Source organism: Lonchura striata, chromosome 24 (assembly GCF_046129695.1).
Source record: "Lonchura striata isolate bLonStr1 chromosome 24, bLonStr1.mat, whole genome shotgun sequence".
NCBI lineage: Eukaryota > Metazoa > Chordata > Aves > Passeriformes > Estrildidae > Lonchura > Lonchura striata.
This window is the reverse complement of record NC_134626.1, coordinates 4540341-4553145: the sequence shown is the minus strand read 5'-3', so window position 1 is coordinate 4553145 and position 12805 is coordinate 4540341. Positions and strand designations below refer to the sequence as shown.

The 12805-nt window shown below is 41.5% G+C and overlaps 1 protein-coding gene and 1 long non-coding RNA gene across 2 annotated transcripts; one reads left to right on the top strand and one right to left on the bottom strand.

The window, feature by feature from the left end:
* Positions 1-7479: 7479 nt before the first annotated feature.
* On the bottom strand, positions 7480-9544 carry LOC110472532 (uncharacterized). The gene is made up of 3 exons (XR_002465730.3): positions 9501-9544; positions 9001-9238; positions 7480-7614 (listed from the first exon to the last, which is right to left on the bottom strand). It is a non-coding gene; the product is annotated as an uncharacterized LOC110472532 (long non-coding RNA).
* On the top strand, positions 8223-11849 carry UTS2 (urotensin 2). The gene is made up of 4 exons (XM_021534283.3): positions 8223-8325; positions 10516-10617; positions 11100-11143; positions 11733-11849. Exons 1-4 carry the CDS (start codon positions 8223-8225, stop codon positions 11847-11849), a joined length of 366 nt encoding a protein of 121 aa, XP_021389958.1.
* Positions 11850-12805: the final 956 nt, after the last annotated feature.

The following is a 12805-nucleotide window of genomic DNA, read 5'->3' as shown; positions in this document are numbered from 1 at the left end:
TTTTCAGATTAATACCATATTCAAATTCTAGGAATTGTGGCTGTCTATAAAAAATTCAAATTGCAGCCATAGAATCATGTACTTCCTTGAACATCATTCATTCTTGCGTGGTGTGTTATTTACCTTCATGTGATCATATAGAACAAATCTTTTAGAAGTTTGCTCCCATTCTAGACCCCTCATAAACAGATATTTAGTAAAAAAAGTACTAAAGAACTTGCCTAATCTTCCTTTTTGTTATGCTTGTAGCAGACCACTGTAAAGCCACTTCTGGCAGCATGTTATGAAAATGCACTAATCAGACTCATCAATTAAGTTTGTCAGGAAGCTCACATCTTCAAAAAAACCCACATACTTGTACCTTCCTTTTTTCCTTTTTAAGTTATCCTTTTGTCTCCTGAAAAAAAGTCCATAGAAGGTAGTAAAATTCAGCCAAAGGTAGATAATATGACAAGGGGCTGCTATTATTATTTTTGCTACTTCTGTGGTAAACACAGAAGCTGAAATGGTGTCAGTATGCAATGTTTTAAAATACTTTGTTCTTTGCTTTTACAAAGTGCTACATAGTAAAATTTAGGGATCGTCAGTGACTAGATTAAAAAAAACACTGTCATCACAATTAAATTTCTGCTACCTTTCCTGAATAGAATTTGTGGCCAAATTGTCTGGTTTTTAACACAGAGGATAAGCAGCCTTCCTGCCTGCATGTAAAAAAAATCTTTTCTCCAGGAAGGGTGAATGGGAAAAAACTGCACTGTATCTTTTACTATTGTGATTATACATACATGTAGTATGTATAATAGTATAGTTTACTATTGTATAGCTCTTAAACAATGGAGATCCTACACGGCTGACTGCCAAGGAAAACACATTCATTTACAAAACAACCTTGGAAGAACTGTTTTAAACCTCAAGTTGCCCAGTGAGACCTATGCCAACCCTCCCCCGTTAAATACACATATTTGCCCTGAAATGTGAATCACTGAGCCTGCAGAGATTCCATTTAATTAAGAAAAAACTCTGATAGCGAAGGATTAAAGGGATTATGCAGCCAGAAAACAAAGTAAAAAAATTAAAGTCTGTTTTTGTGCGCCATTCATTTACTGCCTACGCTAAGTGGATGACAGCTAAATGCCAATGATTATTAGCATTCCTCTTAATTAGTCAGTGGCTCCTGCCCACACACTGAACTACCTGACATTTGCCCTCTGATATCAGCTATGGATATTGGAGTGATAAGTAATCCTAAGCCTCTGAGATAAAAACAGGAAGAACATGAGTACACCAAATGTGAAAAGCTAGATAGAAAAAAAAATTTTAAAAACACAAGGACACCTCTGACAAAACTGTTTTGTTCTATCACCCCTGCAGATTAAAGTCCTTATCCTCTAGCTCTTTTAGAAAATGAAACAGGGCAGATAGTAAAACATTACTAAGTCTCCAATTAAATGATTTGTAGTAAGAAACTAAATGAGTCAGAGCACCAGCAATTAACAGAGTATGAACTAGTCTCAGGCAGGGAAATCTGGAAGGTGATTTTTATGATTTTTATGCCTTATCCATTTCTTGCAATTTGCTACTTTACTGTTTCTGTACTTCTTCACTCTGGGCCAGAGAAAGTACAACAGCCTGGCCTGCCCACTCCATCATCCAAAGTACTAAGAAAAGAATCAGCAGTGAATTGCTGCTTCCCTTTTTGACATTAGTAGTACCAGTTTTTGAAAAAATTACATTTGTAGCCCTAGGAGACAGAAATCTTAAGCTGGAATTGATTCCTTTAAATCCTCAGCTGAACACATGTCTGTGTAGGCAGCCTCCAGGAAATAATTTGTTTGGAAAACTCCTCAATACTCTGCTTAAAAAAATAATGAATACTGTAAGTTTAAGAACAAAACAAGACCGAAAAATGTCATAGTATGCAGCAATCACACCTATTTCTGCAGCAGGATTAGCTTGATAATTTTTTATTACAACCTAAATTAAACCTCAGGAAGACTATGTTATTGTTTTAAGCAGAAAAATACACCATGGACTGCTGACAAAACTGTTGAGGGATACACTTAGTGCAGCCAGCTTGGTGTGCAGCCGCAGTGTGAGCTGCAGGTTGAGCTCTGCACAGAGAGCCAAGGCAAGAGGCAGTGAACTGGCATCAGCTCTTTGCAACAGTGGTGAATGTGACAGCCAGAGATGAGACAGGAGCTGAGGGGGAAGAGAGAGGAAAGGTAAATTAGAACATGAAATAGAACAAGGCATAAGAAAGGACTAACAAAGGGGCTGCTACATAAAAGCCCTGTCAAGGCCAAAAGCCAGCACAAAATGCTTTAGCTCTGATTTCAGAGATTTAAAGGACATAAAAACGCAGGTCTTCCAAGCTTCTTATGGTGAGAACAAGCCCTGAGTGCTTCTAGAAAACCCAAGAGAGCAGCGGTGATAGCAGAAGGCAGACGGTGGCAGTAAAGGAAAGAGCAGAGCAGATCACAGCCCTCATGCAAGACTCACTCCTGGATAATAGCTCTGTCCTGACCTGTCTCCTTTGCTTTGATCCACTCACTGCTCCTTAGCAGGCTGAGCCTCCAATACACTCCCAGTGCCTGCAGTGATGCTGACTCCTACCAGTGAAGCTACCCAAGAAAAAACAATGTCTAAGGAATACATGGTATGGGTACTTCCTCCACAGTAAGAAGCCTCTTGATTATACAGAATCATTCTTCAAAAAACCAAATAAGAGTCACTTAGCTGAAAACATGGGTGCATGCAAGAAGGTAACAGAGATAAAACCTTTTTTCAGAAGAGAAAAATGAAGAAAAACCCAAACCCAACCAAGCAGAAACACAGCCACCATCCTCAAACCCAACCACAAACACACTGACTCCCCTAAACCCAAACATACACCAGCTCCCACAAACCTAAAACACCAAGCCCCCAAACCAACCAAACACACCCTGACCCCTCACAAACCCAACCCAAATATGTACACACTGACACCCCAAACACAAACACACCAACAACCCCAAACCCAGCCACACAAACACACACTGACACCCCAAACACAAACACACCAACACTCCCAAACACACACACACCAACAGAAACACACCAACAACCCCAAACCCAGCCACACACAAAAACCACACTGACCCCCCCAAACACACCAACAACCCCAAACCCAGCCACACATACACACTGACCCCCCAAACACAAACACACCAACACCCCCAAACCCTAACACAATGACCCCCCCAACCTCACCAAACACACACACACCAGCAGCCTCAAACCCAAACACACCGACCCCCCAAAACACACACACTGACCTCCCCAAACACAAGCACATATCCCCAGCTCCCCAAACCCACACCGACCCTGGACCCTTCCCAAACCCAAAGCTGCGCCCATCCCAAACCCACACAGGTCCCGCAGTGGCTCCTCCAGAGCAGCGCCCCCCGAGCCTGGGCATAGAGTCTGGGGGGAGCCTGAGCTCGCTTGGCCCCATCCCTGTCCTTCCCAACTCCTGTCCCTGCTCTTCCCAACTCCTCTGTGCCCCCACACTCCTCATCCACCTCAGGGAGAAAGGACTGGAGCGCTGGCTGGCTCAGAGCTGATTCGGACTACCCCGCATTACTGAAATATTTGTAAAGAAGACTTTGTGAAGAATATTTGTGAAGACCGTGAAAATGTCTCGTGACAGAGTTTTCTGCAACAAAGAAACTCAGATTTGGAAATTTTACCAGTTCCAAGTGCAGCAGTGTGACAGAAAGGTGTGTGCCTCCCCCAAAATGAGCCCAAGCCTCCTGCTTGCTCTGCAGCTGGGGCTGGTGAAAGGAGGATGGACAGAGCTAACCAACAGCCTGTGCCTTTCAGCAAGGCTGCTTTGTGCTCCTTTCTCTGATGACCAGTGTAATAACCAGAAAAATGAAATAAAGAAGTTTTTATTTTGCTTTTATCCAGATCATGATTTCTTATTCGAGTTGAACAGATTATTTGAGATACCTTGAGATTGCAGGTGATAGGTACAGAGAAAATTCCAGCCTTGCTGCAGATGTGTTCCTCTCTTTCCCTACACACCCTGCTGTCATAATTTCAGTTTAAAAATAAACTGTAATTGTATAGTTAGTTCCATTACTTTTTTTTTTTTTTGGTGAAAGAAACCTTATTTCAAGATCTAGTTTCTGCTCCTCTGTTTGCAGCTGCGTTATCCAGAATTCAATTCCCATGAGATATTGACGTGTTGGATTTCCAAGTCTCAGTCATGCCAGATTTACTTTCCTTCACATCAGGCAGCATGAAGGTTCAGGTTGGGAATTCTGCAGTGCTGAGAGGACAGGGGAACCAGGGACCAGTCTGTCAAGCTTCACTTGGAGAATATACACAGACTACAGTGGGCCAGCCCAGCAGGGCCAAAGAGAAGAGGGTTTTTTTCCCCTCCAACTGGTGGAAACTATACTACAAAGGAGAAGTGTTTTGGCAGCTGTGATCCTGTGCTCAAGAATTTTTAGACCTTGCCAATTCTGTAGCAAAATAGAAAATCTTCAGAGAGACCTAAGGACCCGTCCTCTTCATCACACCAGGGTGTGTATCCAGGCAAGCACATACTCACCTACACACCTTCAACCCACCTCAGAACCTCTCAGAAGTATTACAAAACATAGAAAGAAATTCTGAAGATTAAATACTCCTATGCATTACAGCTCACACACAGTGAACAGAGGAAGCATCTTCAAGAAAAATGTTAACAGCAGGTTATGGCTAGTTTTTTCCTTTGGCTTCCTTATTCTCCAAACAGACTATTTTCAGCACACATTAAAAGGTATAGTATAAATAGGGCAATGTAATTTGGTAGCAGAAAAAAAACACCTTATTGCATATATGATCTAACAATATTAGCTATTTCAGTATGCAAAATAGATCTGGTAATCATGTTACATAGCTGAATAATCAGCTAAAATGTTAAACTTTAAGTGAAAATAAACTTTTTAGCTGTTAAGAAGAACAGATATCTGCAGTGACAGCAAAGCAAAAAAATCCAAACCCCTATAACAATAGGCCCTACCAGAAAAATGAATAACTTTGCAGATGTTTTTCCAGCCAACATGTATAACTCATTGAAGCAACATGTTAAGTCAAAAATGGTAGTAAATTCAAGGAAGAGATGGCTATTCATACAATAACAAGCTCATCTGCAATTACAGTGCCAATACAAAATCATTCTACTGTACACCTCTCTTCTTGTAAACTAAATTCACACTAAAGTTTTACACTAGAAATTACATCCTCTGAATAAGTCCCTCATACAAATGCTACTGGTAAATCACACCTTTTCCAATTCCTGATTTTGCCAACTGTCATAATACTTGACTAATAACAACTCACACTTGCTTGCCATAAAGCACTTAGCAACAGGGGGAAGAACTGTTGCATTATAGATCACATTTCATCTGTACTGTTTTACACAGAAGTAGATAATTCTTGGGGATGTTTGTGATTGGTTTCATTGAGTCTTTTTTTTTTTTTTTAAAGCTGTCCTGGCTTTACTAGTAACTTGTTCCTCATGAGACATCATGTTAAACTAGGAATTATTGTTTCTTCTGATAATGAAGGATAATCTTTTAGGATAGTTTAACGTATATTTATGTCTTAGATAAATTGCAGTAGTAGGGTTAGACAAATTACTGAACAAATTCTATCTACTGCTGCCCTGAGGCACTTCAAAGACTAAATAAGCATAAATAAGCACTTGGAAAACTTTCCCCACAAACAACTGTAGAAGAGTTCCAAATCAATTTCCATGTTTTCCAAGTGCCATTCCCATTGATTCCCCTCTCCCCTGGATCTGGGGCTGTGTACCTTTGTTTAGGATGAGCTGTTTCCTTGCCTGGCATGATGACGTTGGCACTGTCGCCCGAGGAGATGCCTTTGACATTTTGGGAGAGGAAAGAGTGGCTAAGTGACAACTTCAGAGCTCAGCAGAGGCAATAGGCTGCGGGCAGGTTGCCCAACTTGAGCATGACGCACTCCACGATGGCTCGGAGAGGCTGAGTCTTCCTTGAGGAAAGACAAAGGACAGCAGTTGCTGGTAAGAGTGCTTCATTAGCTTTCCTTGGAGGATGCCTAGGGTGAATATTGATAATACCATTGTCATTGATAGTTCACTGAAGGAGAAGCATTTGTACAGAGCATCCAGCACCAACAGTGAGATCATGCATCAAATCAGACCTAATTACTGTCTGCAGTTTTGGAACGAAGAGCTGCATGACTCAGATGAGGAGAGAGAATTCCTCTCTTGCTACTTATCTCTCTCATAGGGAAGCACAGGGAAAGGGGAATGAAACACATTAAGTTAATTCTGTAGAAAACTATTTTGTTGTAAACATCAAAGAGAAGTGAAAAAAAAAAGTTGCAATCAGCAAAGAAAAGTCCAGAGAAACAGGATTTGTAGTTCAGATACCTGAAGCATATGTTCAATAGTCAAGGCAAGCCAAATACCAGCCCTCTCTGTGCACACAGGGAAGTTTAGAGAAGTTTAGGCTGGCAGGACCTCTGCAGGTCCTTTCCCACCTCTCCAATACCCCACCTGTGCACTCAGATCACAGCATTGAACTCTCATGCGGATGCCAAGGGCATTGTCAAGCTCAGTTTCGAAATTCTATCCCATTCCATCCGTGGATCTATTCAAACCTGACTAAACACAGTTCTGGACCAACTGTTGTGGCTGACCCTGCCTGGAGCAAGGAAATTAGAATATCAGATTTCCAGAGGTGCTTTCCAAACTCAGCCTCTTTGGGAGCCCACTGTGTTTAGCCTTAGCCCACCCATGGGGTGCCTGCTCCCCTGGAGTTAGATCTGCAGCAGAAATACTTCTGTTCTATATGACTGATGTAGCCAACTTGAAATTAGTCCTAGGAGCCACAGGATGTACAAAATAAAAATTAATCTTTGACAGGAAATGCTAATTAAAAAAAAAAGATGAAAAGCAGGTAAGTTGACACCTTTTGCAACTTAAACTTATCACAAAATTCAGCATAAGGAAACAAATTTAACATTAGTTGGATTTCATAGTATTTTGAAGAGCATTTGGAGACAAAAAGAGTTGAGTAGAGAAGCACAAAAGCAACAAACCTCAATTTATTAAAAAAAGGCATTATCTTCTTACCATTAAAAGGGAAGAATATTGCCATAAACTTACCTTTTTTGTCAAGACTCTATAGAGTTGGATATGACACTGCATAGAGGATGGAGGTGAGGGACCAGTCCAGTCAGCCCTTGCTCTGTAAGATGCTAAATCAAATGGTAAATAAAGGAGACAAAATATGCTAGATGGAGGGGAACAAGGACTAAAGTGATGAGATGACATAAGGCAACTCCTGTGGTAGCAATAGGCAAACAGGGGAAAAACCTTGCTAACATACTCAGAATTAAGTAGTTAGTTCCAAATGAAAGAGAAGGTAAGTGAAATGGAAAACAGTCTTCCACTCTACAGAGGGACTTGTGTTTAACATCACCCGAAGTAGTTTATATGTACCAAGAAGTCTCCAGATGGAAGCTGTACTTCTCTGCCAAGACAATTCTCTAGGGCACCATTGGATGAGGCCTTCCCAAATAAATAGATGTGAAATTCTGCAAGGGGGAGCAAAACAAATGAAAAAGATTTAATTATCCTAGTATTATCTTTGTAAGTTAACAAGCTTTTTTAACTCCCTTTCTTTTTTTACTTTTTTCTGGCACAACAAATACAACACAACACATTCATCCATCTCACAAAAGAGAAGGGAAAAAAAAGTGCATTTCATATCAGATGCTTTGCGTCAAGACTGCTAAGGCTCATAAATCAGTTGTCTATTGCCCTGGTCATTTCAACCAACGTCTGACCCTTTGTTAACTCATGATTTATAACTGAAAGTTACTTTTTTTTAAATGCCAGATTTATAAACTTTACTGTGCTTGGTTTGATATAATATCCATTTTGTACACCAAGCTATAAGACAGTAAATTTATTGTCTATGAACTGTTACCTTGAAAAATTACATCAATGCAAAGTGGTTTCCATTTAGAATCAATGGGCAATAAATTCATTGGGTATTTTTTTGAAGGGGGGGAGAGAACATGATGGTATTTATGAGGTCATGAGTGGCTATATAATGGGAGAAACTGGGAGCTGAGGCTACAGCTAGACAGGAGTTCTGAGTGACAGGGTTGGACACAACGAAACATCCAACACAGCAACGATGAATAAACTGATACTTTGCTGTCTCATTATCGTCAGCTTCTCCTGTCCTCTCTTGTCTCTCCCCATCATCAATGCCAGTGAGATGTCTTATCAACACTCAGGTAAGAGTCTTTTGATTGTCATGGTTATCATGCAGGGGTTGGAGCATCAAACCAGAAAAGCAGCAGGTGTGCTTTCCAAGGGGCCTGCCTGTGCTGCTCAGCTGTGGGGAAAGCAGGAGGACACCAGCAGCACAAGGGACATAGCAGTGGGTGCTGGTTTTGTACAATGGGGAGGTTGGGTGCCCCAAATATTTACCCCTGCTGAGATCCAGGAAACAAAAGGAAGCTTTGAGGAGAAAAAGGTGTCTGAGCCTTGCAGCACCAAATGTGAGTGTCTGAGCACTCATAGGCATTGGGTAACTTAAAGAAACTTGGCTGTACAGTCTCTCCTGTTTCTATCCTTTGAAATAAGCTATTTTGTGTTTAAAAAGGGGGGAACCTATTGCAAACATCAAGAACAGGCAAATCTCTCTTACACTCCCATGTATTAAGAATGCTTTTTGTTTGCACTAATTCAGATTCCATTCAGCCCAGGCAAAAATAAATCTTTGCTTGAGTAAGGCAATGCTCAAAATTTGAAATGGCTCAGAAAAAAATGCACAGCAGAATCTGGAAGGTTACTATCATCAGACCTGATTGGTACTGGAAGACTTTCTGAAATGAGCTCTGAAAGAACAGGCAAACCAACCCAGAAGTAATTGCATAAAGCTGACTATTAAAAATGGCTGTTCTTACCTGCTTTGCAGCAGCTGCTGTGCTGCTTTATAGGTATCAGTAGTCCCCGGGCTGCTTTGAAAATCTTGGACTCTCTAAGCCAGCATCTCCTCAAGCCTTCCACAATGTAATTTACATTTACAGGTACCCCTGACTCAATATGAGTAATATCTGTCACATCATAGCTGGCTCTAACCATTATTACATTAAGTTCAAGTCACTGTGCTTCTTAGATCTTCCTTGCTAATATAAAGAGTCTCTAGGAGGGAGAAGACAGAAAAGGAACGGTCTTAAAGAAGGTTGGTTTTGGGTTGGGTTTTTCCTTTTTTAAATCTCAAAGCAAATTTACCAGCTAGCACAGCTCAGATTTAAAGAATAAGCCATGGCCAGAGATACAGATTGTCTCCACATAGTACTGGGAATTTTTTGTATTCTTATTTTGAGTCCTGTAATGAAATCCCCGCTGTCCTTTGCAAATGTCTTTATTTGCAGAGAATGAACTAATAACAGGCATGTCCTACCTCTTCAAATTCCTGATCTTTGTTCAAGTTTTTTAAATGTTGGGAGATTATTTTCAGTTTATTTTCTTACATATCCATGTGAGGAGCTCCACAGTCACACCCATCCCTGAAGGTCAGAACAACTGAAACTCCAAAGGGTCACCTACAAGTACAATTACAAAATTATATTCATCTACACAAATAGTGTTTGATAATGACACCCTCTGGTTGCCCACAAGTTTGGATGTCTGCTACGTAATAGCAAAGATGAAATTTACTGCTCAGATTACAAAAGCAGAAGTTACCTGGAATATTGCACTGTTAAGGGGCTCTGTTGGCAACTTGCCTCAGGATACAGGCCAGCCACAGAATTCTGAATTCTTTATGCATAAACAAATTAATTCTATCAGCTACCAGCGAGCTGTTGTGTTGGAAAAACTAGTAACATCTGTACTGATACACACATTAAAAGAGAGATGACTGAAACACACCAAGAAGCCCAGCTGACAAAATAAGTTGTTAAGTTTTCCTACCTTTGTTCCTGCCCCTCCACAACTTGTTCTGCATTTAGCATTTGCAAAACTGAGCAGGTTATAGGTCTTGAACAGGAAGTTTTGTCTTTATCCATAGGAAAGCTGCAGCATAGGAACTAGTAGATAAAGAAATGAACTAAAGTAAAATGTTTAAAATTACATACAAGTCTAGGCTGTGTAGTGGAAGAAAGAAGTTGAGTACCTCAAGTGACAGGAGGGACTGCTTTTGGTCAAAAACTTTCATAACAAAACTTCAGCCAGAGAAAGAAGAACCTGAGATTAATATCAGGAAGATACCTTTTCTCAAAGCTTTGGAAGGAAAGGAATACAAAGCCAACTATACCCTATTATAATAATTAAATAAGGATGGATGGCTGGTGCTTTCATGAAATCTTCGACAGGTGAGGCCAACAAACCTGATCAGAAATCCCCTGAGACACTGAAACAGGGATGCAAAGCAAAAGATTCACCCTGTGCCTGTTTCTGCTCTGTTCCCTTGGCAGCTGATGAAGATTCGAGGTTAAACCTGGAGAGGTTGGGCAGCACCTCCCTGCTCCAGCTCCTGCCAGAGCTCCTGGGCACACTGACTGAGGACAGCAAAGCAGGTGAGGAGTTAGCACAGCAATGGGAGGATGCCCATGGTTCACACCTCCAGCTCCCACAGATATCACACCCCAGCTCCCAGGTATCTGCTAAAATACAACACTATATGTAAGCAACAAACAGCTGTCATTCAGTTAACTGGGATTTTGGGGAAACCTGCTGAGCAGCCATGCCTGCAGCTCAACACCACCTCATGAATTCTCCAAATCAGTGCTGCAAAACTTCCAGAGAGCAAAACCAGGGCAAGGAGAAGATTGGACTAAGAGGAGCTGGCAGACAGAACAAAATAGCAGTCTGACAAAGCATCAGTACTTGCAGATAGTGCAGAATCAGTGGCAATGGATGGTTTGGGAAGCAATAGGTTATCCTTGGACATCCCAGTCTGAGACCTCTGTCAGCTGTAGCATTATGGCACAGGAGAATTACTTGCCTAATTCATGATTTCTAAATAGTAAAACATTTCATTGTGTCTCTCCTTTAACAGGTCTCACCCCCAGCAACTACAACCCAGGGGAAAATATCAAAGAGGTAAATAAATTACCATCTGTCACTGAAAAAAGAAAAATAAGACTAAACTACACAGAATTGTTACCAAGAAATCCTTTCAGATCAACAGACTTCACAAACAGTATAGACTAAAGTCGTATGACAGAGTGTTCTTGAAGCTGGAATCACTTAGCAGTTAGATAGGCAGGGGAGGGGGGAAAAATGGAAAATGGAAAAAAAGAGAGAGCACATAATCCATTTAATTCTAAACCCTCCCCTTTTTTTTTTCCCCTAGAAAAACTGGAAAGGCCAATTTCCAGCTTCATCAGCCCAGGCACCAGTATTTCCACCACCACCACCCCCAGCACAGGTTACACAGTACAATCAGAGTTGTTATGAACCTTAATGTACACAGAGAACACCATCCCTGTTCACTTCCTGCTGAATTAAATGTAAACGCAGAACACAGGGATGAGTTTTGGTGGGACATGCAAAACAGAGGTTACACTGGGCAGTCCCTTCCTTCCCCCAGCCAGAGCACAGAGCATCAGGAAGGGTTGGGGCAGTGGAGAGTGTACTTTCCCTCTGGGAACCACCCAGCAGCAACCTCTCCAATGCTGTTTGATTTCAGACTTTCTACGGGAATCATCCTCGAAACGCTTTCCTGGGACGCTTCTTGATCAAGGACAGGAAACAGTACAAGAAACGTGGGAATCTTTCTGAGTGCTTCTGGAAATATTGTGTGTAAACAGGAAACTCCCTGAATGGTTGCATAATTTATACAGATGTCTGAAAACATGTATATAAATTCGCTTGATTTAAAATGAGAATGAAGAAACACGAAGGTGGCGCCTAACTTTAGACTCTATGCTACTTGGAAATGAATAAATTCTTGATGTTTTGCAATTATGTTGTGACCAATGTAGTAATTTTATACAGCCCAGCACAGCAGGAAGGAAGTAACGGGAGAAAGAGACAAATACACAACACAAAGAGAACTTGGGCAGAGGAAGCAAAATTCCCATGGGGTTCTGTGAAAACTCCCAGAAGAGCTCAGCTGTGTCTAAGTCCAGAGGCAAGGGGACTTTCCCCTTTGTCACCTGATGTAGATTGGTGTGCCAGGAGGAAGGGTCATTGCTGCATTCCCTGAAGATGTTGAGCAGATAAGGGATGGCAGCTTAACAATGCCCAGTCCCCTCCTGCCATCCCTAAGGCAGCACAAAAACAACCAGCACATGTCAGGATCAAGCTCCCACTGCTGCTGGAGATGATTGTTTCTCTCAGGCACTTGTAAAAAGACTCACAAATCTATTTCTCTGCCCAGCCCACAGCTACCCTCAACAGGGCTGTACATACTATGGGTTAAGAATTGTGTGATTATTATCAAGCACAGTAAGGAAGGTAAACGTGGTTGTCAATGCCAAGACTTTACACCCAGATTTGGACATTCAGGAATGGCACCATGTGAAAGATTCCTGCACATACAGGTGCAGGAAGGTGATACATGGACTCAGATAATCTGTGTCACCAGGGCAAGCCACCTCCTGCTTGGACACTCCAGGTGCCACTCACTGATAATGTTGCTGTATCTTGACATGCAACATAAATAAAGGAGAGGACAAAACAGCAGCTACAAAAATCTTCTAGCCTGACTCCTCTACACACAGACTACCTCGAGACTCTCTCAGTCCTGGTACCTTCTGA